Below are 27,364 nucleotides of genomic sequence, written 5' to 3'. Positions count from 1 at the left end.
AAGTAAATTAGTTTTGCAGGCAAAAATAAACAGCACATGAAGGTAAATACATATTTACTAATGCAAGACTGTAAATATAAATACAAATAATATAAATTATTACTTTTGGTCGTCCTTAGATATAAGCCAATACAAAAATTAAGTTTATGATTTTAAAATGCGATTTATGTTTTAACTTGGTATTTATTTAGATGTTAATGTATGTATATAGTAGTAAAAGTAAGTAAAATAATTGTAATAATTTATAATTTTTGATAAAACTATTTTACAAAATGTGCATTTTATTAGTATCATTATTTTACATATAAATTTCTGTTTTCAGGTTAAACGTGACATTATATTAAACTAACGGGCCAATTCTCCCGCAAAATAAACTAATGTTTTGTCAAGGCTATGTTACGCTGCGTTTTTCTTATAAAATTATACTCAAAACTATCAAAATAATATGTATTTGCTGTGCGATCAGGAGTTTTATACATAAAATGTAACTTCAGTCATATGTTATTATGACATATCAGAAGGATGCATTCATGTTCAGATTTATTTTGACGTTTGTGCGTTTCCTAGATTAAGTTTTAAATCTAAAATGCCTGACTGCACAGCAACCACATAGCATTTTGACCATTTTATATGAAAAACGCAGCGTAATATAGCCTTGCCAAAACATTGGTCTATTTTACAGCAGAATTGGCCCGAATAAGTAAAATCAAGCAATATAAGTGTTATATTACTACAATAAATAATAACAATCTAAGTATTGTTCTTCATATTTAGTTTATATTTTTAAAACAATATTTTTTTCACAATGTTAATGGAACGGATTTCTTTTATTTGTGTTTGTGAATGTTGTAATTTTTAAAATTATTTATATATACATATTCGCACTGAAGATGAGTTAAAAAAATATTCAAAAATATGTATTAATTTTTCAGGTAGTGATAAATATGCTGATAAAACAAGAAACAAAAATCTTACTTATTAGAAAGAAAAACTTACGGGCTTTAAAATTTTATAAATGTTGACATTTGCTATTATAGATAAAAGAAGATTATGTTTGCTATTTCCACTGCATTCGTATTTCATTCTTCGAGATATGACGTTTTGACTTGTTTTTGTTTGTGTTTATTACTTGTGTGGTAAGTTTTCTACATTTTATTTCATTTCATTCTTACACTATATATTTTTATATTAGATTTATCTTATGTTAAATTTAAATATTTCTCTTTTGCCACTTTTTGTAGTTTTGTTTCAACTGAAGAAGAGTCAAATTAGAAACTTAAAACGTATGGAGCTATTAAATTTAATTTAAGAAACATATCTTAGTTTTCTTTCTATTATCTTGATGGATGCCTGCTAAAAAGTTTTTTGTATATATATATATATATATATATATATATATATATGTATGTATATATATATATATATATATATATATATATATTTGGCAGCAAATATTCATTTCAAGAATATATATTCAATAATATATACATACATAATCCCTTAATGTTTACAATCGTTAATGCCTTTACGAGGGCTTTAGTGTGTTCGAACGTGGTTCAAACTAGGCGGGTTTGTAGTTGAAATTCTTATTTGTCGCAATGGCTTGAGAAACACTGTATACATGTGCAAGTGAATGAATGCACAACCAAGCGTACCTCAAGCGTATTTTCACAGTGCGCACAGACAGCTCAAGTATTTGCGCAAGCATATCAAAAATGTCAAAGAAACGTCAATACATAACTTGAAATTATATCTTTTTTATTAATTTATATTTTTACAGCATCAGAAGAGAATTCAAAGTGTTCAGAGAGCTAATTTAAATACTTTTAATTGTTGATATCTTCATAAATTTGAATTATGTATCCGCTACAAAGTAAAACAAAAACGGGACATGTGCTGCCACACGCGGCCATCGAATTAACTTGCCGACTTGAATTAAAATTAAAATTATCGAGCGCGATTAAAATAATCGAAAAGTTTTCATGCTTGTACCCATAGATAAAAGAAAAGTATGCTTGTACCAGTCTATCATGTTGCGCCGTAAACATCCCACAGACGCTACAAAATACATGTGCAAGTCGCAGGTTGCACATTTATCATGCAATTATACAGTATCGCATAGATAAACAAGTATCGTCTGCTGCCGGCTTTAGGTTATAACATATGGTTGGGTTGGCATCATGGCATGTTTACGATGAAATGAAACATGACATCTCTATAGCGTCATCTATGGTATTACACGTGAGGTCGACGTCTACGTTAAACATATATTTATATCTAAGGGGCAATCAGATTTTTGTTGCCGGCGTGAGCGAACTCTCCGAGCGATTGACAACTCGAATTTCTTCTGATTTCATTATTCCGTTGTACAAATCAAACGTAAGTAATTCTGGATAACTTATGTAAGATTTTGTTTGTCTGTAATTTAATACATCATTCAATAATACAAACTAGTTAGTTACTACAGTTCGAAAAACCTAACACGTGTAAAACTCTAATCGATATTTTCACCTTTCAGACCAAATTTTGCAATGGCTTGCCCACTTCTTATGGATAAGGTATGGCTTGACAAATACAAGTACGATGACGCTGAGAAACAATACTACGAACGTTTGGCCAAGGTATGTTACTCAATATTTGGCAAGATTCTCATATATTTATAAAAGTTATTGCCTACTTTTCAAGCTGCATTTTCAATCGGATAAAATGTCGCCCAAAACCAAATCCTCTGTTCCTTCTGTTCAACCTAAGCCAGTGAACCTTGATAATACTAAAAACAAAAATCCAGCTTCCAGTGCAAAAGATTGCACAATCCCTATTGATAACTCAAAACCAACCCAAAATTCAAAATCCCGTAAAAATAAGAAAAAACGAAATCAGAATTCGTCTTTGGTTGAGAATTCTGAGCCTGTTCAAACAAAACAACCTTCTTCCCAAACTACCTCTCAATCTCCAGCTACGACTCCTAACATTTGTACTAAAATTGATTCCCAAATAACAGTTACTTCAAAAGAAGTAAAAGAAACCTGCAACCGAATTGACAAGAGCAATTTGAAACATTGCTATGATTTCAATCTTGAGGTAAAAGTTGATATATTTTCAATGTTGTGAAAAAATCATTGTTTCTTAATCGTAGGGCTACAATTATCTTATAGGAAACACTACAGTTCATATTAACTTCTTAATATGAAATAAAATTATTTCTAATAATTATACTCAAAAATGACGACTTTTTTATGGAATTGATAAACTTTATTTTGTTGCTGTCTTGTAGTCAAATGTATTGCAGGTATTTTTATTAATATTCTATATTTTTATACTAGCTAAACTTTTGTTCTCATTGTGTAGTTGTAGAAGTAATATATATCTTGTGTTATCTTATCCTGAATGTACAACTTCATTTGTTTAGATTAAACAATTGTAGAAGTTCAATGAAGCAAAATTATGAGTGGTAATATACAGTTATCAGAAATATTTGAAAGTCAGTTCAAACTTCATTTGCAGTGACAATATTTAATATTTATTAAATAGGTTTTTGATTCAAAAATGTTTAAACTAATGTCTTATCTCCACTTACTCAGCTGTATTTGTCATTTTATTTGCACATCAAAAATAGAATTTTAAATATCAATTACTAAAAAATGTATTTCGCAACTTGCATGATAAATTTTAGGAATTGCTACATTTATGCTCGAGTTTGAATTAGCCAGCTGTTTGCACGAACTTATGAAATGAATATCTTGCTTCTTCTGTTTGTATTAGTTATTTGTTACCTGTAAAGGGTTAAGAAACAATGATGGTAGATATTTCAACCTTTATTCCAAGTTTAAGTTTTTCTAATAAACTGGTTTACTAGGGTTCCCAATGTTCGCTCGCTGGAGAGGTAGCTAAAGCTCGGCAACATATTAAAAATTCATTAGAATGTGTAAGTTGAACAGAGGAAAAAATTGCATATAATTTGTTTCAATCATGCAATAATCTATGAATTATTTAGATGGATGGTATTGCAGCGATGGCTTCTGCACCTAACACAGAAGTTTTGGGCAGATTGACAAATATAGAAAAAGAAAATATTGCATTAAGAACAGGTTTGTTTTTGAAATGAGTTGGAACTATTAAGCTTCATAAATTAAAATAAAAATCAATATTCAGAGGTTAGTGAGTTGAGAAAACTTGTTGATGGTTTATTGTCACAAGTCAGTTCAATGAGAATATCTGAACCATTTGTTGCTGTCTGCCCTGCTAAACCTGCAACACCCGCTGCACCTGCAAAAGACGATGATGATGATGTCGATCTATTTGGATCAGATTCAGAGGTACTGATTTCGCTTATTTTGTTTCAATGCATACTGAAAATGCTTCATCATATTTATTCAACAGCCATCTTTTCTGTTAAAATAATCAGTTGGAAGTACTTGTATACTGCATATTTATATCCATATAATTGCGTAACTATTCTCTTATTGACCCTCTCATAGTATCATGTCTGTATTTTAAATAAAATTGAATATATTTTAATTTAAATACTATTATTTTAACTTACCTTATTTCATCTTTACTTGCAGGAAGAGAGTGAAGCTATTGCAAAGTTAAAGGAAGAAAGATTAGCAGCATATAATGCTAAAAAGTCTAAAAGTAATTTTGTCTTATTACCTAATTTTAAACGGCGCATTCTATATTTTTTTATTTTTTAGAGCCCACATTAATCGCAAAGTCAAACATTATATTAGATGTCAAACCATGGGATGATGAGACAGACATGAAAGAAATGGAAAAGCAAGTCCGTGCAATAAGTACTGATGGATTATTATGGGGAGCTGCTAAACTTGTGCCATTAGCATATGGAATTCATAAACTACAAATCTCTTGTGTTGTAGAAGATGATAAAGTTTCTATTGACTGGCTTCAAGAGGAACTTGAGAAAATTGAAGACTATGTATGATATTATTTCTTTATAATTCCGATCATAGATACTAAAAAATTTATATTTGTTTTATTCTTGCAGGTTCAAAGTGTTGATATAGCAGCATTTAATAAAGTTTAAGATTTATCTGCTGTTCAAAATGCTTTACATTCTTTTAATTATTAAATATAATTATGTTTTGACTTATTTTAAAACAATAAAGCATTGTTTTTGTTAATTGGGTTTAATTAATACTTATAGTGTATATATAAGTGCATTAGGGTGGTCCTTAATATGGACATTTTCAAATTTTCTTCCTCCCAAGGGCTATAATGCTTCCAAACAGATAAAAAAGAAATATTCTGAGTTTTAGCTCTTCTAATATTGTCTTTGCAATTCAAAGTTTTATATGGAAATAGCATGGGAAAATTTCAAAAATTTTATAGAAGTTTTTTAGATATAACTTGCAATAAGTGAACAAATAAATGAGTTTTATTCAAAATTCGACGCTCTACAAAGTAAATTATAAAGTCTGTTTTGCATAGCGTCGAATTTTCAATAACAGATTACATGAATTGTCCCTTTTAAATCATTTGTTGCTAAGTTATGCTTAAACATTTTTTATATTTTCGAAAAAATTTCCATGCTATTTTCGTACGAAGCATTGATTAAATTGCACACTATCTAAAAGTTAATATTAGGAGCTAAAACTCTTAGATTTTTTTTTTTATCAATTTGGAAGCATTTAAGCTCCTGGGAGCAATAAAATTCGGAAATGTCCATAGTAAGGACCGCCCTAATGTACATAAGTTCTGCCATATTATTGATATTGGTATTCGGTAGTATGTGTTCAATATATCCAATGTATGTGAATGGAAATAAGTAGTATCAATCCTACAAAAATAAGCTATACACTAAGTAATGTTTGTATGAAAGTTGCATGAATGCTTCAATTAAAATTTGTTTTTTGCACAACTGATTTTGTAACATTTTTTATAGTGTTATAACACATTTCTGTGAAATTTATCAAATCTGTTGATGCTTCTCATTTGTATCATATGCGGTAATAAAAAGCACAACTCTCTTTAAGCCGAATGTTTAAAAAAGTTAATATAAATAGAAATTAACATTTGATTTAAAATAGACTATAATTTCATTGTTACGTCGCATAACAATCTTGATGTAGTTAAATCACATTTTTGAACAAGTATATTTTGTATGAATAGTATTAGTAGTCTTTGTTCAACTTTGGTGGTGAGCGGATAAACATTATTAGAGGTTATGTTAGTGCAATTCCTAGACAATATTGGAATATAATATATTCATAATTTTAATTTAGTGTAATTTTAAGCGTGTTATTGAACTTCGATTCGTAAAAAATAAATGGTGTGAAAAAAAAAAATAAACAAATTTGCTGAACGAGTGATGGACCGGCTCCGGCCAAAATACTGGAAATGGAAGCTGGTTGGAGGTAACCGAGCAAAGTTCGTACTTCATCTTTCTATATCTCCCATTTTAATTGTAATTTTTAATATGAATTAAAAATTAATTTTAATTCTTCAACGATTTAGTGTTTAGCTTTGAAATAATATATTAGGATATTAGGTCTACCGGAAAGTTATGTCCAAAATTATGTCTTCTTCGCCACGTTCTTTGCATGTTTTATATTTATTGCGTGATCAGCTCTTGATACGTGACAGCTTAATGTATACATCATATTGTCGTAGAAAATAAGCTATAATAGAATTGATTCACATTAGTCTTAAGTGTGGAACTATATTATAATATAGTTATCTATAACTTGGGCGATTGATAAAGTTCGTTTACGACCTTGCATATTATACGAATTTTAACAAGGAATCAATGCTATAGAAGCATGTAGAAATTTATTGAAAGGTTTGGTGAAGGTACAGTTTTTGATAAGATTTGCAAAAGATAGTGGAAAAAATTGAAACAGACGATTTCAATCTTTGATCGACGATGATGTTGCTAAGGTAATGTTGGATCAAGATCCTTTTCTGACAACGTCTGAAATCACAGAAAAACTTGATTCAACTCAACAGAACCGTCTGACCATATTCGAATGATAGGGTTGCTGTGGAAGTATTCAATTAATAGGATGCCGCATGAAAGAGTCTGTAAAATTTGGATGATCGAGCTGTTATATTCTCATCTTTGCTTGCTCGGAACCATAGATAAATAAGTATAAACTCGGATAAATAAGTATATGTTCGGAACAAAAATAGAGGTCTTTCTGAACCGGATGATAACTGATTGAGATCAAAAATGTATTACTTACAACCACTAAATATTATTTATTATTTTCCTTAAAAAAATTATGATGGCCACAAATTTAAAAAATGGAGAAGATGACAATTGTTTAAACAAGCACTGGTTCAATTTTTCGCATCAAAAATGGAATTATCAAATTGGCCTCACGCGGCAATAATAATGGCAATTAATTACTTGGCGAAAGAAAAAATGTATCTTATTTTATTCCACCAACGGACAGAACTAACAGAAAAAACCGTTATTTTTGACACACAATTTAAGTATTATAAATCATTGAATGAAAAAGGAACAAGTGCTTAACCCATTCGAGACGGCGATTTTTTTTCGAACGCGGTCCCAGCAGCGAATTTTTTTTGTTTATATTGTTCATTTTTAATAAAAAAACATGTTTACTATGGAAATCAACCAATTCGTAAGCAATTTTGCACACCGTGTGCAATGTAATGTAAAATAAAAAGACATAAATAAAATTGAAAAAATATTTATTTTAAAAATAATCAGATAATGTGAAATCGTTATGTTGCTTTCAATAATGAAGAACAGAATATAATGCAAAGAATTTTTTTAAGAAATAGTAACAAGTCAAAAAAATAAGTTGATAATAAAGGAAATAATATATAAACAAGAAATAAATTTTCAGAAAAATGTCTAAAAGGAATAAAAGTAATGTAACTCAGTAATGAAAAAGAAAATTTAATTTGTAAATACACATTAGGAAAAAACACACTGATCTTACATTGATATTTTCAAAAAATGTAGATTTCGAAATTCCGAACAAAATGTTTTGTTTTATTTTGGTACGCAATAAAACTAATGCCAAATTTTGTTTGTCTATACTTTACCAGATACTATTAATTAAAAAAAAATGTATCTCGACGACTATTTTACTCAGAATGACTGATAATTGCTCATTAATATTATTGCAACCGGTCTTATAGGCTCGGAAACCAATTGCACGGTGTCTAAACTTTAATAATTTTTTACAATTAAACAATATGTCAAACAATATTTATGTATATTAAATACTTAGATAAGTATCACATGATTTAAAAAAGATATAAGCATTTAAAAATATCATTGATTACAAGCATTTGCTTATAGATAAGAGCATTTATTTGGCTGGGTAATCAGCACAGCATCTCATTCGATATGAGGGAAAATATCGACCAAGACTACGTATTTTTTTTAACAGCCCGAATAAAGTTCTCTATCTCAGAATCTGATAGAAAAATATTGTTATCTTCCCGTGAGTTATAATAATTGCAAAAAAATCAAAAGTAAAAATTTTAGCGTATCTTTACATTTCGAAGGTTTCTGAACATTTTGGCATACCTTAAAACAAATGAATGTGTGCGGATACAAAATTTCGTTGACGATTTCAGGAACACGGATCAACGGATTTGAATAATTCACAAACAATTTGATTCGCATTGGTAAGGAGACGCGCTATGATTAGTTTTTGGCAAAGGCGAGTCCAGCAGTTTGGAAGATACGGGGCAAAAAGTGCCAAAAATGGTAATTCAGTTTTTGAGATAGTGTTTTAAAAACACTTAATTTGTATTGACGAAACGAATTCGTGCTGTTCAAATTTGTGGGAAAGCAGATCCAGCGGTTTTGGAGAACCAATGAAAAAAGTAAAAAAAATGCCATTGGCTGTCAAAATGATCATTAGATATATGCACGTCATCAAAATTATTAGATATTTTATAGAGATTTAAATAATAGCAACAAATTTTGTTCACATTTCTATGGGTTCCATAAGACGCGGCGCTTACGCGCTTCGATATATAGTCTATACGCAATGCGATATACTATTGTTTTTGTAAACATATTATTTGTTTAAAAAGTATTGAACACATTGAAAAAAGGCAGATCACAAATAGATGATGATTAATTTTTTTTTTTTTTTTTGTTAAGGCACACTAAGCCTCCTGCTCTTGACAAACTATTCGAAAACAAACGAATTTCTGAACTATATTCTCACTATAAATTTGTTTATTTCATAAACAGTTACACATTTATACATACATATGTACATGAACAATAAAGTGAAAATTAATAGAGGTAATTTAATTAACAAGAAACTCATGTGTTTCTCGTTTGTTACTAGTAATCAGTATTAAAAAATCCACTAATTTAATGTTAAACTTGTACTTCATTCATTTAAGGTATAGTTTGTGCTAAACAAATTAACATTTTATTTTAAAAATAATCCGAACATATTTTTATGATGTAATGTAGCAAACATTAGCTTTAGCTTTGTGAGTATTTTTTTCTGGCAAATTAAGTTTATTATACCATATTTGATTGCAATTTTGCAATATGTGATTGACATTTTCACTGCTAATTGAATGTATATAAAACGTTAAACTGAAACTCATTCTATGCAAGGCAGTTTTTCAAATTTATGACATCGAAATAATATTAGTGAATTTTAATGTAAACTGTTTACTGGAAATATTAGTTATATGCAATTCTTAATAAGACTCAATATACAACTTGGCAAAGTTATAAAGGCAGATGCTCCATTATATATTTTATTATTAAAAGTAGTTTAAGTATTACTTTATGAAACATTAATTACATATAATGTTACATTTACTATTTTTATTTTTACTATGTTACACTTGATTCAACATATTGTTCATAAAATAATTTACTCGTAGTTGATATTTTATTATATTGCATATTTATTTGAGTATTGTTTTTAACTTTTACTTCATTCATTCTTTTATCACAAATTACCCTGTTTCAAAAACATTACTCCTGACGCAATTTGATTTATTTAATAGCTTTTATCAGATCACTACATCAAGCATTTTACCACATTTTCATTTATCAATAGCTTTGAAATCAATAAATGATGACTGAGTTATAAATGCTTGAATTTATGGTTTTATTATTACCAATTACTATATAATCAAAATTTAAAAATAACCATTTTATACAGTTTTATCATATTAATGGAGATTAAATTAATGCTTTTGACTACTGATTGTGATCTGACTCATTTAGACTTGAAAATTATATCATAATTTTATAATTTCATATTCATTATTATCATTATATTTAATTTTTCATTTATCTTATCATTTACTTAAGACCAATTATTTCAAGTCTCACATTTGGCACATCAGCCGTAAAAGGTATTTAACTATATACATTACATATAAGTTCTGCACTAAAATATACATCTCTAAATATTAGAATTATTATTATTATTGTTATTTTTCATTTATCTTTTATGGCATTAATGGCTTGTTTTAGCAGCTTTTGTTTTCTCGAGGCTTACCATGAGGCAGTCATAATACTAGCTTTACATGTTGCCCGGATTGAAACATGTTGAGTTTCCAAATCATTACTTCATCATAATAAATAATATTGTTGCATTTGAATGTTTCTATAAAGTTTTTAGCATCACATACTAACATTTATATTTTAACATATAAGTGATCAATTCCTGTAAGCAATTCAATGCTAGAAAATGTAAATCTTATTGCTAGGTAAAAAACAACACAAGTTTTTCAAATATGAGTGCTCTGTCCTTTGACTGTATCATTGATAATAATTCATTTTCGGTTTTAATTGATTTTTTAACTAATAGTTTGTATATAATTTTATTATCTGTTTTAAGAAATATTACCTTCCTGGGTAATATTTTCTCGTGGGATATCTTCAAAGGTAAACTTTGGTATACTACTATGTGATAGATCAGAAATTGATACATTGTTATCTTGAGCCATATTCACATTTGCATCTTGATCATGTAAACCTGTAAAAATTGAATAATATTTAGCATTTCAAACAATTTCACGTTTCAAATGGAAAATCTCTAGAATTCATTTCATTTCATTTTACTACTACTGAAAACTCTTTAAAAACAAAAGTTTGATTTTACTTCAATTAGATGATATTAGCAGTAAAATGTGTAAAATTAAAGTGAAGTAAATATACCAAGAATGTGCCTTTGGGTATAACGCTTCTTCTATTATTATTACATTACCTTGTGCAATTCCAGGGTTTACTATAATTTTCGACTCGGAATCTTGATTGCCAATGTCTTCATTAGTATTCTGGAGAGCCTTTTCATATTCGGCCAATTCTTTGGGATGCATTCTGCGCTTGTGCGATCGGCAATTCGATCCATTTGTGAATGTACGATCGCAAAAGGGACAGGTGTATGGTCTTCTTCCCGAGTGGAGAATTTCATGAGTCTGAAAATAGTAATAGATAATGAGCATTTGATCATTCGTTAATTAGATTAATAAAGTAATTGTAAATAGCATTTTGCCTTAAAACTAGTTGCATTTACTTCCCTATACTTATACATAATCAACTTAATCAATAAGAAATAATATTCAGCTATTTAGACAAAATGTTCGACTGTTTATTTTGAAAATAAAGTTTTTGCTTTCACTAAAAATTAATCAATGTGATTTCTATATATGTCTTTCAAACATACTTATGATATCTGTAATTATATAAATTAAATTAATTTGTTTAATACTTTTCATTTGATCTATTTCCGGTTCTAAATATGTTTGATTTTTTTAAGTGTGGATGACAACTGTAATCAGTTGCTATACACTGAACACGGAAATGCACGGAACCTACATATGCATGAAAGGCATAGATTCTGATTAGAATTGCTCAAGCGCGGGGCGCAATTATAGTTAGACGTTTTATGTTACTTATTTTTTGGAATATCAGATATTAATCTAAGAATAAGAAAATAAAATTTTAGAATGATATCAAATACCTTTAAACCTTTGTATCGTTTAAAAGATTTCTGACAAATCTTGCAAGTATACGCTCTGATTTCTTTGTGAATCACTAAATGTTGTCTTAACGTTCGTTTGGTATTTAACTGCAAAAAACAAACAGGGCATTCGTATTGCGTGTCTCGGTGTGTATCAGTATGTAGTTTCAGCCGATGAATTGTTTTAAATCTGAAAAAATGATTAAGATTCAAGTAATGCTGCCAATAATTCTTTCTAAAGCTAGCACAAATAAATTTTATATATCTATATATAAATTATGTTACAACTGCCTCATTTGTTTTTAATTATTATGTCAACTTATATACTTAAGTATAATATCCAAATACTGCTAATATTTGATATATGGTGACACAATAAATTTTTGAAAAATCTTCTATTAATAAATAAAATTTATACCTTTTACCGCAATCGCAAACAAAGGGCGTAACATCGGTATGTATCAATAAGTGCTCATTAAGGGTTCCTTTGGAACTGAATGCTCTTCCACACTGATGGCACACAAACGGTCGCTCTTGCAAATGCACTGACTTGATATGGACATCGACTGCCTGCGGTTTCATAAACCTGAAATGCAACAAAAACAGCAGTTATTAAACTTACGTACTTCTATTTGTTTATAATTATTCTGACTTGTACAGGCTACATTGTTTTATAACTTTTTTATTACTACCTATGAAAATAATATAAAAAATATTTTATATTAAAGAAGTTGTAACAGATGTACAAAACACTAAATTTTATGTGGAAATATACTAGCAGTAGAGTAAAGTATAACTATTATAATAAAATTGACCTAATTAAGCATGATGAAACAAGTTTGCGGAATCTAATGATTATAAAAGTTTAAAATACAGGCACTACAGGATGTCTTATTGAATATATTTGTAAGTGTAATAGGTGATCTACAACATTCAATATTCACTTAGGAAAATGAATACACTCATTTTAATATCTTTATATGTAAATACGTTTTTCATAAGTATATTAATTGATGATATGATATGAATTAATATTTTATTTAAGCCTAGTTCTTGAATGAGTTAATATTTACATCATATAATACATAACTGTTTATATTCTTGTGATGAACCTTTCATTTACCTTTTATCACAATGAGGGCACGGATAAATCTGCCTTTCTTCCTGCGGTATGTGAGCAATTTCATGTCGTTTTAATTTAACTTCTGTACTGTGCTGAGATCCACAGTGGTAACAAATATATGGATATTTTTCTTTAGATGTGTGCGTTTTTATGTGTTCGGCTAGATGGCTCTTTTTATTAAAAATTTCTTCACATTCTGCACACCTGAAAGAACAAAAATAAATGAATTTAAGTTTATGACAAATCTCGAAGCAATATATACTAAAATATGCATATTTTACTGATCATCCAAATTTAAACAACGACATTGCTTTAATTTAACTTTTTATGTAAAATATATTTAAAAATTGAACTTCTACTAACAGTTAAATCTATAGTAACAAAGAAAATTATATAAGCTCAATTCGAAAAAAGTAGAGTTGTTAACGGTCATAAAATTATGCCAAAGTCTGTCTGCTTATGAAATTTCTTTCTCATTGCAGGTACTCATATTACTATATAATATATATTTGAATTTGAAGTATAATTTGAATTATCAATATTTTGAACACAAAGTATGATATATATATATATATATATATATATATTTTTTTTCAGAATAAATTTGTAATGTTTAATGTTTCATTTAATTTTTGAACCTAAGCTTTTCTTATAACAATATATTTAAAATAACATGACAACAGTAACGTACTTGTACTGAGAAAATTTCGTTTCTGAATCAATATTATTTTCATTTTCATATTGATCATTTTCCTTATAAGAGTTGTCTATTCTGTCCTCATCAGGAGTGTACACTACATCAGATTCAGTATAATGTTCGCCATCAGAGTTTTCGGAACTAAAATCATGAGATATTAGACGTTTCCTAGATATTCTTTGCGTTCCAATTTTACTTTGTTTTCGTCGCGGCCTTCCTCCTGAAAATATATAGGAAGCACACAATATATTTTTGAGCAAAATTTGGATGCAATGAAACTACAAAGAAATCGATACACAAATTTTTAAATATTGCAAAATATAATAATGTTAATAAGAGTAGTAAAAAAAAGTTTTGATATAAAATAACTAGTAGAATTATCCGTACTTTTTCGTTTTTCTTCTATAGGTGGTGAATAAAATTTGTCATTCGAGTTACTTTCATTTTCTGTTTTTATTATTGTATTGTAATCCAAATCTCCACTCAAGTTCTTGTTGTCCTCCAATATTGTTTTAATTTCTTGCAGCGGTGTAACATCTGATGAAGTATACTTGAAAATATACAATAAATATTAAATATCCACTATGTGCTTATGTATATAATAAACTGATATAAGTAATAAAACTTACATGTTTGCTGTTTATTATCTTGAATTCGCTTTTTAAAAGTGAGAGTTCGTATTCGGATATAACATTTCTCGATATTATTTCGTCATAAAAATTTTGTACTTTAAAGCATTGACTAGCAAAACTATTAAAGCATTCTAATTTTTCAACACAGATCTTGCATACAAATTGTGGAGACAAGTCACTGGGTTGTATCTGGTCAAAATTAAAATAACACAGATATATATATATATATATATATATATATATATATATTAGGGTGGTCCTTAAAATGGTCATTTTCGAATTTCCTTGCTCCCAGGGGCTCCAATGGTTACAAATTGATAAAAAACTCTTAATATTAACGTTTAGATAGAGCGCAATTTAATCAAACTTCGTATGTAAAGAGCATGGAGAAAAATTTGAAAATTAAAAAAAAATGTTTTAAGTATAACTTAGCGACAAATGAATAGGTTTTATTTATTTATTTGTTCGCTAAATTACATGTAAAAAACATTTTAAAAATTTTTGAAAATTTTTTCATGCTATTTCCATACAAAACTTTGATTGAATTGCGCTCTATCTAAACGTTAATATTAAGAGCTAAAACTTTCAGAGAATTGTTTTTTATCTATTTGGAGCCATTTGAGACCCTGGGAGCAAGGAAATTCGAAAATGACCATTTTAAGGACCACCCTAATATATATATATATACAATAAACTTTACATATGGCATCGACGTTTTGTTGGAATTGTAAGTAAGATTTCACGAGTATTTATTTTTTACCTGAATTTAAAAGAAATCATTCTTTTTTAAAATTATAGAATTATTAGGTACAAAAATACACGTGATGTTTGGTGGCGGAGAGGGGTGATTTTAAGTACCACCACATATCACCAAAAGGTAGGTGGGGGTCCAAAATCCTTGGAAAACGATCACGTAATTAATGGACGTCTCCTTGGGTGGATTGGGGAACTTTAACTGGACGACCGGAGTATTTTTTTGTCTTGAGTGAAAAATCACCAGAACGAATATTCGCAAACCAATTCTCACAGTACCGTTTTTTTGTCACCAGGAACAGCGCATAACTTTTTGTAAACTTAAGATGCCTTTCCCCCTTCGCAGAAATTAGAGAGCAAAATATGATAAAAATGTTTGATTTGATTTTCCATCTTTCAATGTATGCCAAACGAAAACTACAAAGTCTATCAAAAAACAATTATTTATTACAAAAGGTATTTTACATTTGCACTACGTCAACAAACCAAAAAATTCAATTGAATGCTTATAAGAGTGATGGCCGCACTTACATAGTCGTCAACCAAATAGAATTAAATAGAGGACGATTTTATAGCGTTAACCACGTATTTTTTTAAATCCTTATGAATATATTTTATTTATAGAAGCCTACTATAGTTTTTCACACAGATAAAATTTCATACTGTGTTTCGAACGTTAACCATAAGCGTGATCCAGAGCGTTTCCGGTATGCGAAGTCGGGCAAATCGTCTTCCGTCATGTTCCTTCATGATGTCACTTTTTAGTATGCACGGTCCTTGATAGAGTTCGATCATAATTTTCACAGTTTTTAGCATATTCCAGAAAAAATAAATATACACGATAACATGAACAGTACTATGTTTGAATACGGTATTGTCCACGATTTCGCGAAAACGGATCAGTCAGCCAGAGAAAAAAAAATTTGATTCGCACTAGTCACATTGGAGAAGGGCTATTGGTTTGCCGTATCGGTTTCAGAGATACAGTGGAAAAGTGGAAAAGTGGAAAAATGGCAATTCGATACTTAGTCACATATAATTTTCGGATACTAAGGATCAAAATAAGATACTTTGCTGAAGAAACGATACTTTTGAAATAAATTCTGATCCGTGCATTGACCCAAAGATAAGGATTGAATTTTGAAAAATTCCCTTTTAACCCATTTATAGTGCTCCAATCGCGTTCAAATATATAACAAACCCCAATTTACTTTGGAAGGCCGATTCACCCATGTCTATGGTTCACCCCCTGGGACCTCCCCTTAGAGGTCTCCCATACAAATATCGCAAAAATCAACGTTTTTGGTATTTTACTCTGCAAAAAATGTTTTTTTTTAAACAATATACGGATCAGAGCCATGGACTTTGAGAAAGGCCGACAAGAACTATCTGGACAGTTTTAGAAAGTGTTGCTGGAGGTGAATGGAGAAGATAAAGTGGACAGACAAGATAATAAATGAAGAAGTCTTGGGGCGAAGAAAGGACTCTATTGAACACGATCCTGAAAAGATGAGGAAACTGGATCGGACCCGTTCTGCAAAAAGAGTGTCTCCTATACGACCTCGTCGAAGGTAAAATAGAAGGACTGAAAGGAATGGAAAGAAGAAGAATGCAGACGATTGAAGACTTATGCGAAAAGAGAAAATATAGGTAACTGAAAAGCGAAGCATGGGATCAGGAAGAAGCCTGAAAACAGATGTTTGGAAAGAAAAATACATGAAAAACGTTTAAAAAAGTGACTAATGGTAATAAAATGGTAATGGAAATAATAAACAAGGTAGGGAAAGGGAATCATTGAATTGCGGTGCTCTCATACCATGGACCTGCCTTCGCGCAGACTACTATATATATGTAGATGTGATTTCAACATTTCCAAAATATTTATTTTTATTTATGAGTTGTACGCGCGTGTTTGAGCATGTTCAAATATACTTTATTAAAATGATCTGGTGGCAAATGTTAAAAACAATTTGAAATTGATTAAAAATACTACATAAATATATATATATATATATATAGTTTTATAATAAATATACAAATCAAACATAGCTTACATATAACCGTAGATATTTCTGTATGTATTCTTTCAATTCATTGTCAATTTTTATATTGGACGAATCTTCGCCAGCACATAATCGGCAAAATGTCTTGTACACATCCATTTTTCACTTGTAGTTTTACCAAATATTATTTAAAGCTAATTAGTATTCCAATAAAAGCTACATGTCAAATTTAATAGTACTATTATATGTCAAATGTTTCACTTGGTATATTTTAAATATTTCAAGCATGTTTAAAATTGTTTAAAGAAATTAAAGTTTTTCTCAAAACACTGATTTCGAATAGTACCTGTTGGAAGCTTCATAATCCAAATTTACTGTTAATATTGTATGTTTTGTTTATAAGCTAAATATTATTCAAATTATAATTATTTAGCTTTACACTGTGCACATAACCTATTTTCTTTAAAATCCAATATTTAATGCAAGCTTATTATCGTTTATTTAATTTGTTTTAATTAATTCTTGAATTAATCTCTAATTGGTTATTTGATATTCAAACTTATTTATTGTATAGTTTTCATTCAGTTTGTTTGCCTCAAACGTCATTCAGATTTGTCAACAATGTCAGAATTTTAGGTTCATGTGATGCCATCTATTAGGCGCCATGTGCTAATAAAATTTCATACTTTGCGGCGCGAGAACAGGCGCAAATTCAAAATTGTAATTATTTTTGAAAACTGAATTAAATATTCACATACTATTCCTAAAAACCTAGTTTATCTGTTGTTGCTTTTTAACTTCCCTTTGGGCAAGTTATAGTAATCGCAAAAAAATCGAAAATGAAAATTTTTATATATCTTTACGTTTCAAAGGTTTCTGAGTATTTTGGCATACCTTAGAACGGGTGGATGTATGTGTGTGTGTGTGTATGTGTGTGTGTTCATGTGTGTGTGTGCGGATACAAATTTTCGTCGACGATTTTGGAAACACGGATCAACCGATTTGAATAATTCAAAAAACATTCGATTCGTATTGATAAGGAGACGTGCTGATTAGTTTTTGGCAGAGGCAGGTCTAGCCGTTCCGAAGATACGGGGCAAAAAGTGCCGAAAACGGTAACTGTTTTTAAGAGAACGGAGCGTCCGATTTGAATAATTCACAAAACATTTTATTTGTACTGACTAAATGAACTGTTCAAATTTTTGGAAAGGCAGGTCCAACGACTTTGGAGATATCAGGAGAATGTAAAAAATTTTGCGGTCAAAAATGAACATTAGACATATGAACATCAAATTATCAGATATTTTATAGAGATTTTAACAATAAGTATAAATTTTGTTTACATTCCTATGGGTTCCGTACCAATGTTTATCCGTTAGACGGCGACGCGGCACTTACGCGCTTTGATATTTCGTCTTTATGTAGTTAAAGCAGTACGGTTGCTTTGAAAAAAAGTTCAGAATAAATGATTTAAGATAGAATGATTTAATATGGTTCGAAATTCTATTAAAAGTTTCAAATCATTGAATTGAACTTTTATTGATTATTATTTTTGATTATTTTTAATTACTTGAATCTTGAATTGCGGTACGGGAAGTTCCAGCAATTTGCCTTAAGGCACGATGCTCTAATTGCCTTAAGACAGAATTCCACTTACAGCTAGTTTTATTTGCATTAAAAACATCTCCAATGAAACTAGAAAGTCTTTCCTAATATGTAAATTCTAGAATGATATTCAAATATCTGTAAACTACAATTGCCGAACCGGATCGTTTCTTTGTAATTAATTGTTTTGTAAAATTTAATTATATATAGAGATAAGGTTTATGGTTTGAAGGAACATTTTTATAGGCCTGCTAACTAGTTTAATCAAAATATTTCATTAAAATCAAGAATAATCAATATAAGTGACTAAATCTCAATTCTTATTGACTAAGTCGAATAATTACACATGCCGGGCAGTTCATGCAACTTGCTTGAAGGTAAATTGCGTTTTATATTAGGTGCGCAACTAAGTTCTCGCTGCTTCTTGATAAAAATGTATCTTTATTATAAAAAAACTATATATTACATCTGATTCATTCAAACTATTGCCCATCGCAAGACACATCTTTTGCCCATCTTTCTGGCAGAGCTCGAATACCTTGACGCCAGAAGTGGTCATCTTTTGAGGCTATCTACGACTCAAGTAATTTTCTGATGTCTTCATATATGTTGAACTGCTGATCAGCCAGGCCATGTGCCATCGAACTGAACAAGTAAAAATCGGATAGTGCAATATCAGGGGAATATAGCGGATGGGGTAGGACTTGCCATTTGAGCGTTCCCAAGTAGGTTTTAACAGGCTTGGAAACGTGAGGCCGAGCGTTGTCATGCAGTAAAATCACTCTACTCGTATAGTGGCCATTTTTCGCGCAGTGCTCGGCTAAATTGCATCAATTGAGTTCGATACAGTTCTCCAGTGATGGTTTCTCTCAGTTTCAACAGTTCATAATGAACAATACCGACGTCGGTATTGTACCGACCAAGTACTTGGTCCCACCATATGCAGAGCATAACCTTCGCAGTGAATTTTCGGCCGAGCCGAGATTTTCTTCTCTTTCGATTGCTGTAACGTATTCATTTTTTATCACCTGTCACAATGTGATGAAGAATCCCTTCTTTACTCGCTAGAGCAGTTGTTCACAGGCGAATAAACGACGCTCAACGTCCCTTGGCTTCAACTCACAAGGAACCCAAGTTTCTTGCTTTTGAATCATCCCCAACGCATGCAATCTTTAACTAACTCTTAATTCTGAAGCAAGATCTTCTTGAGTTTGGCACGAATCCGTTTGGTTTTGGCCCTCCTTCACGAGAACAGTCGTCAACATCAAAATGACCATCCTTGAAGCGATGAAACTTATCACGGCATGTTGTCTCGTTCAGAGCAGCATTTCCGTAGCTCTCGATGCACTTGAGCTGCCGTTTTTTTCGAATGGAAGAAGAAAATCAACACTTCCCGCAAATGACGATTGTTTGGCATAAAATTAGACATTTTCACCAGAAGTATATAATGCAAAAGCGAAATCACTTATGTGTCGCAGCAGTTTTGTTTATCATATGTCTAAGCTTGTATATGACGTTTTTTATTTGTCAAAATCGACCAACCATTATTGCCAGAGCCATATACTGACAAACAGCGAAAACTTAGTTGCACACCTAATATAATTCTAAGAGAATATATTGGATTTAAATTTGGAGTAAATGGAAAGTAACATATCATACATAACACACATTCCGCAAATCACTTGTTCAACGGTATCTGGTGTAATTCTTCGAAAGCCGAAGAATTTTACCAAATACTGTTGTAGAAGTGATGCTGAGAACTGAGGCTGCTTGGAACGCCATAGACACATTTGCGAATGAAAGGAAAGTGCTAATTGACCTGCGATCGATGGAAAGAGAAAGATCAAATGGGACTTCGCTCATTTGAGATAAGTATAATTCCAGTGAAAGAATGAAAACATTCTAGATCCTTCTCCTAACGGCGGTTTCCGTGGCGACCAGTGGCAAGGGCCAAGCGGAGGTATTGAGTCAGACATACCCAGACAAAAGACCAGTCTGGGATGCATAAAAGCATTTCCTTCGCTACACAAAACAAAGTATTCCACAAACAACTGTCGTATTATGTATGATCAGTAACATTCCAGTTAATTCCTTAATATAGAAATGCATGTTTTATTATTTTTATAAAAATTTGTCATCCTTCCTTTTTTACTCCAAAACGGGGGGTAAAACGGGACAGCTAGAGAAATCCATTGTCTTATTTTTAATTTTAAAGAGATTTTACGAAATAATAGGTACAATATTCAATCAACAAAGATAATTGTACATAACTATGATCTGGTATTACTCGAGAAATATTTATTTGCTGAGTTGGAATAACTATTAGTTTAATGTATTTCTTGTAAAATTGCCTTATTTAACCGAGATTAGATTTTTATTTACTGTTAATGTTTTTGTAGGGTGAAGGTTTAGTTAGTTGGTCTTTTTTACCCGATCCACATGTATGCTATTGCAGAGATTATATAAAATGAACAATATTACAATACATCATATAAAACAAATAAATAACGTTTACTTAAAAGTTATATTAGGGTCTCGTATACTAAACAACAAGGCTCACAACCAAAAAATTAGCAACTGAAGAAAATTCATGACCTTTTTTTTAATTTTTTAAATTTGTTTTGTTATTTCTCAAATTCAATAAATATGCTTGCTGTCCAGATACTCTTTTATGAAGACTATTCCCGAAGAAGTATATGGGTCAAACATGTTTACTTGAGTAAAGCAGTTGAATGCAAATTCCAATGTATCAAAATGAAAGCAATTCGTATATCACTCAATTTTTCAATATTGTTTAGGGAAGCCTTTATTTCTAAGCGATTTTATTCATGAATGCAGATGGGGCTCTAAAAAGCGAACCCTGATAAAACATTTTCCAAGTACGATCAGTTATCGCGAAGTGATCATATCCACATTTCAGTCAGGTAAACTTTGTAAGTTATAACGCTTTTAAAACTTTTTATCGCTGTACAAAATGTGTAGATTGCTGCGTATCTTGGCATAAATTAGCTATTATGTAACTTTAGCTTTATATTAATCGTTTTTGAATTTTTGGGGATTAGATTACATTCATACAGTAGTAAAACGAGTAATTTTTTTTTTTTTAATTTCTACTTTATATTATTTGTGAGATATATATTGTCAAGTGGAAGCCTGATAACATTAGTGCTTGATATCAAGCTAGTCGAGGTAGTTTCTAGAACAGGTTACCACGAATAATATATATTTTTTAATTATTTCATAAAAATTACAATAATGTAATTGGTATTGTATGAGCTACATATTTTTAATAACATATAAAACATATATTTTCTACAATCTCTACAGGTACCTTTACATTATAAGCAGATAGTGCAAACTGTGTACAGTTGGGCCACTTTTTTTGATCAGCAATAATTTTGTTAATTACTTGTTAGCTAAGAGAAAAGTAAATTAAATGGTAATTTGAACATGTGTCTACGTGCAAATACTGAAATACCCCACCGCACAGTTATTATTAAAAGAAAACGATCAAAAAAACTTATCTTTGACTCTTTAAAATCAATGCGTATGTTAATGTAGCGCGCTGACTGAAAGCAATAATGGGAACTTGTTGAAACAAACATACTACACCTTTCGCTTTTTGGATGCTAGCTCAAAATCAGTAAAGTTTAGTTGTTATGGCGACTGTCGTCCAGGGACGACATCCGTAGCAAAATTTTCTTAAGGGTTGGCTTAGTAAATCGATTAATATTTAACTTCCCGTAGGGTAAAGCCATAACTGGACTATAACGGGCCGAAAATTGCAAACCTTGGAAAGGTTTCTGAACGTTTTGGCATACTTCATAAAATAATGTATGTGTGTGTGTTTTGTATGTCCGTATTTTTTCGTCCACGTTTTCGGGCGTACGGATTAACCGATTCGGATGGTTCAACAAACATTCGATTCCTATTGATAGGAAGATGTGCTGCTTAGTTTTTGGGAAAGGCGGGTCCGTTACGGAGATACGGAGCAAAGACTGCAGAAAATAGAAATCGAGTTTATCAGAGAATGGAGTATCCGATTTCAATTATTCAAGAAGCATTCAATTTGTAATGATTGGAAGAAATGGTGATTAGATTTTGGCTAAGGCAGGTCCAGCTATTTCGAAGATACAGAGCTAAATGTACAAAAAATTGCAGTTTTTGAAAGAACTAAGCATTCGATTTGATCAAATGATTCAAAAAACTTTCTGCTCGTGTTGACTAAACAATTTCTTTTCGAAAAAAATCATTTTAATTTTTTTTCAATTTTTTTGTATATCGAAAATAATCCAAATTTTAATTTTAATTTTGGCTAAAGTTTTAAAGCTTTCTTATATACTTAATATAAATGATTTTAGTTTCAGTTCTAATTTTAATTCAGTATATATAATTCTTATAAATATTAGAAAATGCTACAGTATTTATTATAATCTATTTGAAAACATTTAATATTCTTCGAATATTTCGTTACAGTATGAGAAGTTCCAGCAATTGGCTTTAAGGCACGATGCCATATACCACTAGTTATTTGATATCTTACACTAGGAAACAAATGAAGATAAATTAAAATCTCCTACTGAGAGTTCTCTAAATAAACTTTACTATAAAAAATCACATTGTTGTTTAACTTATTACGGAATTAATAGTCACTTATATATATATTATGGAAATAATCTTTCATAGTCATAGTCTTTTGTATTAAGTGAAAATTCGTTTTTCTATGCGTTAAAGGTATCAAATATTTTGAACAACAGAATATCTGTCGCGATCAAATTCTAAAATTTTGGTTGGAACACTAAACACATAACAACAATTAATATTTATAATAGATAATGCTTTCAGGACGAGCGCTTTCAATATTGATTTTATTGCGAATAAATCCATGAATTACAAAATCCCAACTTTGATCGAATGCTATGAATTCAATATCGCACATAATTTATTAGTCTTATTCCGTTGGAAATCGGTTTCAGAATGCATTATTAACCACTGGTTAATTGAATTGATTAATTATTGAAGATACGTGATGAAATAACATAGTGTCAATTCATACCATAGAATTTAGCTGTGAACATTAGAGTTTGTAAAATTACTTTACTAGAGGCAGTAAATCCATACTAATATTAAACATTAATAACTAAAATAGCGATTGTTTTGTTACAAAAACCACAATAATAGTACTACTTTTACAAATTATTCGAACGTGAAATGCATACAAAATCATTTTAAATTGCTGAACAAAACCGTAATAAATTTGCCCTTATAAAATTAATACATTGATTCGTATAGCAAAACTAGCAATTTAATGGTTTAAAATGATTAAAGACCATGATAATGTTCTAGACATTATCATTTTACAACATTTGTGAAACTATCGACTAGATATATAATTTATTCATTTTGTAATACCTGCATTGCATTTTTAAGGTAGTATTAAAACTTAGAAACTCATTTAAATCCTTTGAAGTTGAAAAGAATTTACAATGAACGTTTACATTACAACAGTACTCATTTATAAATGAAGCTTTGAGGATGAAATAATAAATGGGAAAAATATTAGCGGTTTAAACAAATCCAGAATTTCACCGACCGAAGTAATAATGACTACTTGACCAACTGATCCGTTACACTAGCAAATGTGTACATAACAAAAAATGATGAGTAAAGTTAAAAAAGAATTTTTGCTTTATTTACTTATTTATTTTGAAGTAAATAGTTTTCCCGACTCTGCTGATGAATATATCCAGATTAAGATTATATGCAGTGTTCTCTGTAAAAAATGTACCGAAGAAATTTATATTTTGCATTGGTTGTATAATGTAGATGTTATTTCATAAAATCTTCTTAAAATTAAAAATAAAACATTGGAACCGTTTGCCTCTTGGCCGTCCCATTTTACTCCGCTTTTTTTCTAATTTTTGCAAAACAGGATAAAAACTAGTGATGAAGTAGAGAGAAGTCGAATTAGAACTTTGTGTCTCGCCCTACCCTATGTATTCCTCGAATTGATAGCGTTTTGTATTTAATTAGCCATTTTTTTTAAAGTTACTACAAATATATATATATATATATATATAAGTATATGTATATAAGTATCTGATAAATTTAAAAAAAATGTATTTCCTAAACAAGAATAATTTCATTTGCAGGTATTGAGCTATACATCAGACAAAATAGTGCCAAGGGTGCAAAGAGAAAAAATCAAAGATTGGAAAATTTTTAAAAGTTGAATTATCATCAATTTTAAAATGCACGTTAAAAAGTACAAAAAGCATTTTCTAAAAATCATTCTAAAAGAGAGAAAACTTAATGTAATGAAAATGTAATGATCTTTCATGATCTAATTCTATTTTGTTCCTGATTTTATAGATCCAATTGAAAAGTAAATTTGTTTATCATGAGTATTTTTACAGTAGTTGTCAGTTCTGTCATTATTTAGTTGTTGTTATAACTATAATTTGAAAACCTTAACATAAATACAATAATTTTGTCTGTTTTTGCAACTCAACACAACTTGTAATAATTGTTATGTACGGTATTTGGTATGTTTTGTATATCTATCTATATACATACTAGTAATGTACCTTACTTTTGAGGTCGAAAAATAAACAAGTATATTCTAATAATAACGAATCAAGACACTAATTAATCCGTTGCTAACAATATGTAAAACAACACCATGGCATGAGGAAATGCGTCAGTGCACAATGTATCAGTATTGTGTTACGAGCATTACAAAAACTAGTTGAAAGTGGCATTTAGCCTTAAGGGAAGTTGCATGAACTTCCCGAAATGTGTAAGAATTGACTTAATCAATCGAAACTAAAATTTATACATTTTAGCTTATTATTTTACATTTTAATGAATTGATAATGTTTGACATCAGCAACTTTTGACACAAATTTTGACTATAACATTTTTTCAAACTTTGATGAATTTTTAATATTATACTATTTGTCGTAGTGTGTTTTATAAAACTATATCTATTGTCAAAAAAAGGTTCATAAAAATCGTCAAAAAAAATTTTTCAACAGTTAATTTAATGAAAACGGCTTGGTAGATTTTCACCTAAAACTAATCAGTATTATTCCCGATCTATATCTTTCGAAAAGATTTTGATTTTTTAAAATCGATTCAGAATTGAGATTTGAAATGTGGTCGAAAGAATTTTTACTTTTCTGCTATTTACAAAGAAACGGCTCAGCCGATCGTTGCACAAAACTGAAAAAAGATAATCCACATCGAAATACATCGATTGGCTTTTAAATTTTTGAAATCGGTTTAGCCGTTTTTGAGGAAACGTCGATAAAAGTTCAAATTTTGACAAACGCCAAAAAAAACGATACTAATTTTTGCAAACTTTGACGAATTTTTTAAATTAAACGACTTGTCGTAGGGCCGTAATATTTTAGTATGATGTATAAGACTATGGTATCTACTGTTAAAAAAATCATTTTTTAAAAATTATCGAAAAAAAATTTTTTAACACTTTATTACAAGAAAACGGCCCGGCCGATCTTAACCAAGAACTAATCAGCACGATTCTCAACCAATATCTTTTGAACTGAATTTTTAAAATTGATTCAGAATTGTGGGCTGAAACGTGGATGAAACTTTTTTCACTTTTCTGCTTTTTACAAAGAAACGGTTCGGCCGATCGTCGCACTGACAAACGATAGTCCTTATCGAGATACATCGAATGGCTCTTAAATTTTTGAAATCGCTTACTTACACATACTTTTTCCAAATTTGGTCTTATTGGATTCAGAATGGCTTGAAACGTCGAAAAAACATAAAATTAACGATTTGGGGAGTTAATAATACAATATAAAATTGCTTTATTTTATGAAATATCTGCATTGAATACTAATAATTTAATCTTCGATAATAATTTAATGCGGAATATAATTAAACATTCCTCTTGCTCGAAGATGCGTGATTTCTAATATGCCTTTAATTCCAATCTATCATATCGCATGCGTAAAATTATCTTCCGGGAATATCTTACCCAAAATCCAAAACCGGGCGATATATTAATTGATTGATTTTCTGCTCAAAGTACGGTAAGGGTTTGAAAATCGATGAAATTACGAAGCCTAATTTGCATATTCCAAAATATTTCATTATTATGTGTTAACCATTGGCGTGCCATTTTGTCGTGCATAGTAAGTATTTGTATAACATTTTTTCACTATTTTTAAAATTTTACTTTGCAATTATTAGATTTTTATAGGGTAATTTATAGCAATCGTCCAAAAATTTAAAATGAAATTTTTTGCATATCTTCTCATTTTAAGGAATTCTGAACATTTTGGCATATCTTGGATAATATATATGGATATAATTTTTCGTCTACTTTTTCAGGAACATGGATTACCCGATTCGGAAGATTCAAAAAGCATTCGATTCATATTGATAGGGAGACGTGCCGATTAGTTCGTTTAGCAGAGGTTGGTCTAGCTGTTTCGGAGATACGAAGCAGAGTGCAAAAAATGAAAATTAAGTTTTTAATAGAGCCGAACGTCCGATTTGAATGATTCAAAAAACATTTTACTTGTTTTGACGTAATGAAGAATTGATTGAATTTTTGCAAA

The 27,364-nt window shown here is 29.9% G+C and overlaps 3 protein-coding genes across 4 annotated transcripts in view; 2 read left to right on the top strand and 1 right to left on the bottom strand.

Moving 5' to 3' along the window:
* Window positions 1-2,223: 2,223 nt before the first annotated feature.
* On the top strand, window positions 2,224-5,044 carry LOC113376485 (probable elongation factor 1-delta). 2 transcript variants are annotated; one of them, XM_026616417.1, is made up of 8 exons: window positions 2,224-2,379; window positions 2,519-2,621; window positions 3,857-3,925; window positions 3,995-4,088; window positions 4,153-4,316; window positions 4,566-4,635; window positions 4,695-4,936; window positions 5,006-5,044. In XM_026616417.1, exons 2-8 carry the CDS (start codon window positions 2,532-2,534, stop codon window positions 5,042-5,044), a joined length of 768 nt encoding a protein of 255 aa, XP_026472202.1. In that variant the 5' UTR covers window positions 2,224-2,379; window positions 2,519-2,531. The 2 variants fall into 2 exon arrangements, with proteins under 2 accessions (XP_026472202.1, XP_026472203.1); XM_026616418.1 differs by lacking the exon at window positions 3,857-3,925.
* A 1,111-nt stretch (window positions 5,045-6,155) lies between these two features.
* LOC113376998 overlaps window positions 6,156-27,364 on the top strand; it is a 99,129-nt gene continuing 77,920 nt past the window's right edge. The window contains exon 1 of the mRNA XM_026617151.1: window positions 6,156-6,374. Within this exon, the coding sequence (XP_026472936.1) occupies window positions 6,329-6,374 (46 nt within the window). The 5' untranslated portion in view covers window positions 6,156-6,328. The remainder of the gene's footprint in view (window positions 6,375-27,364) is intronic.
* LOC113376999 (zinc finger protein 83-like) lies at window positions 10,646-17,453 on the bottom strand. The gene is made up of 9 exons (XM_026617152.1): window positions 17,214-17,453; window positions 14,404-14,595; window positions 14,162-14,324; window positions 13,769-13,994; window positions 13,078-13,281; window positions 12,373-12,540; window positions 11,955-12,144; window positions 11,199-11,409; window positions 10,646-10,967 (listed from the first exon to the last, which is right to left on the bottom strand). The coding sequence occupies exons 1-9, from the start codon at window positions 17,319-17,321 to the stop codon at window positions 10,825-10,827; spliced, it is 1,605 nt and encodes a 534-aa protein (XP_026472937.1). The 5' UTR covers window positions 17,322-17,453; the 3' UTR covers window positions 10,646-10,824.

This window comes from Ctenocephalides felis, unplaced genomic scaffold (genome assembly GCF_003426905.1).
Source record: "Ctenocephalides felis isolate EL2017-DRISC unplaced genomic scaffold, ASM342690v1 CF-g0.4_SCAFFOLD_01886, whole genome shotgun sequence".
In the NCBI taxonomy this organism is placed as follows: domain Eukaryota; kingdom Metazoa; phylum Arthropoda; class Insecta; order Siphonaptera; family Pulicidae; genus Ctenocephalides; species Ctenocephalides felis.
This window is presented reverse-complemented; position numbering and strand designations above follow the sequence as displayed.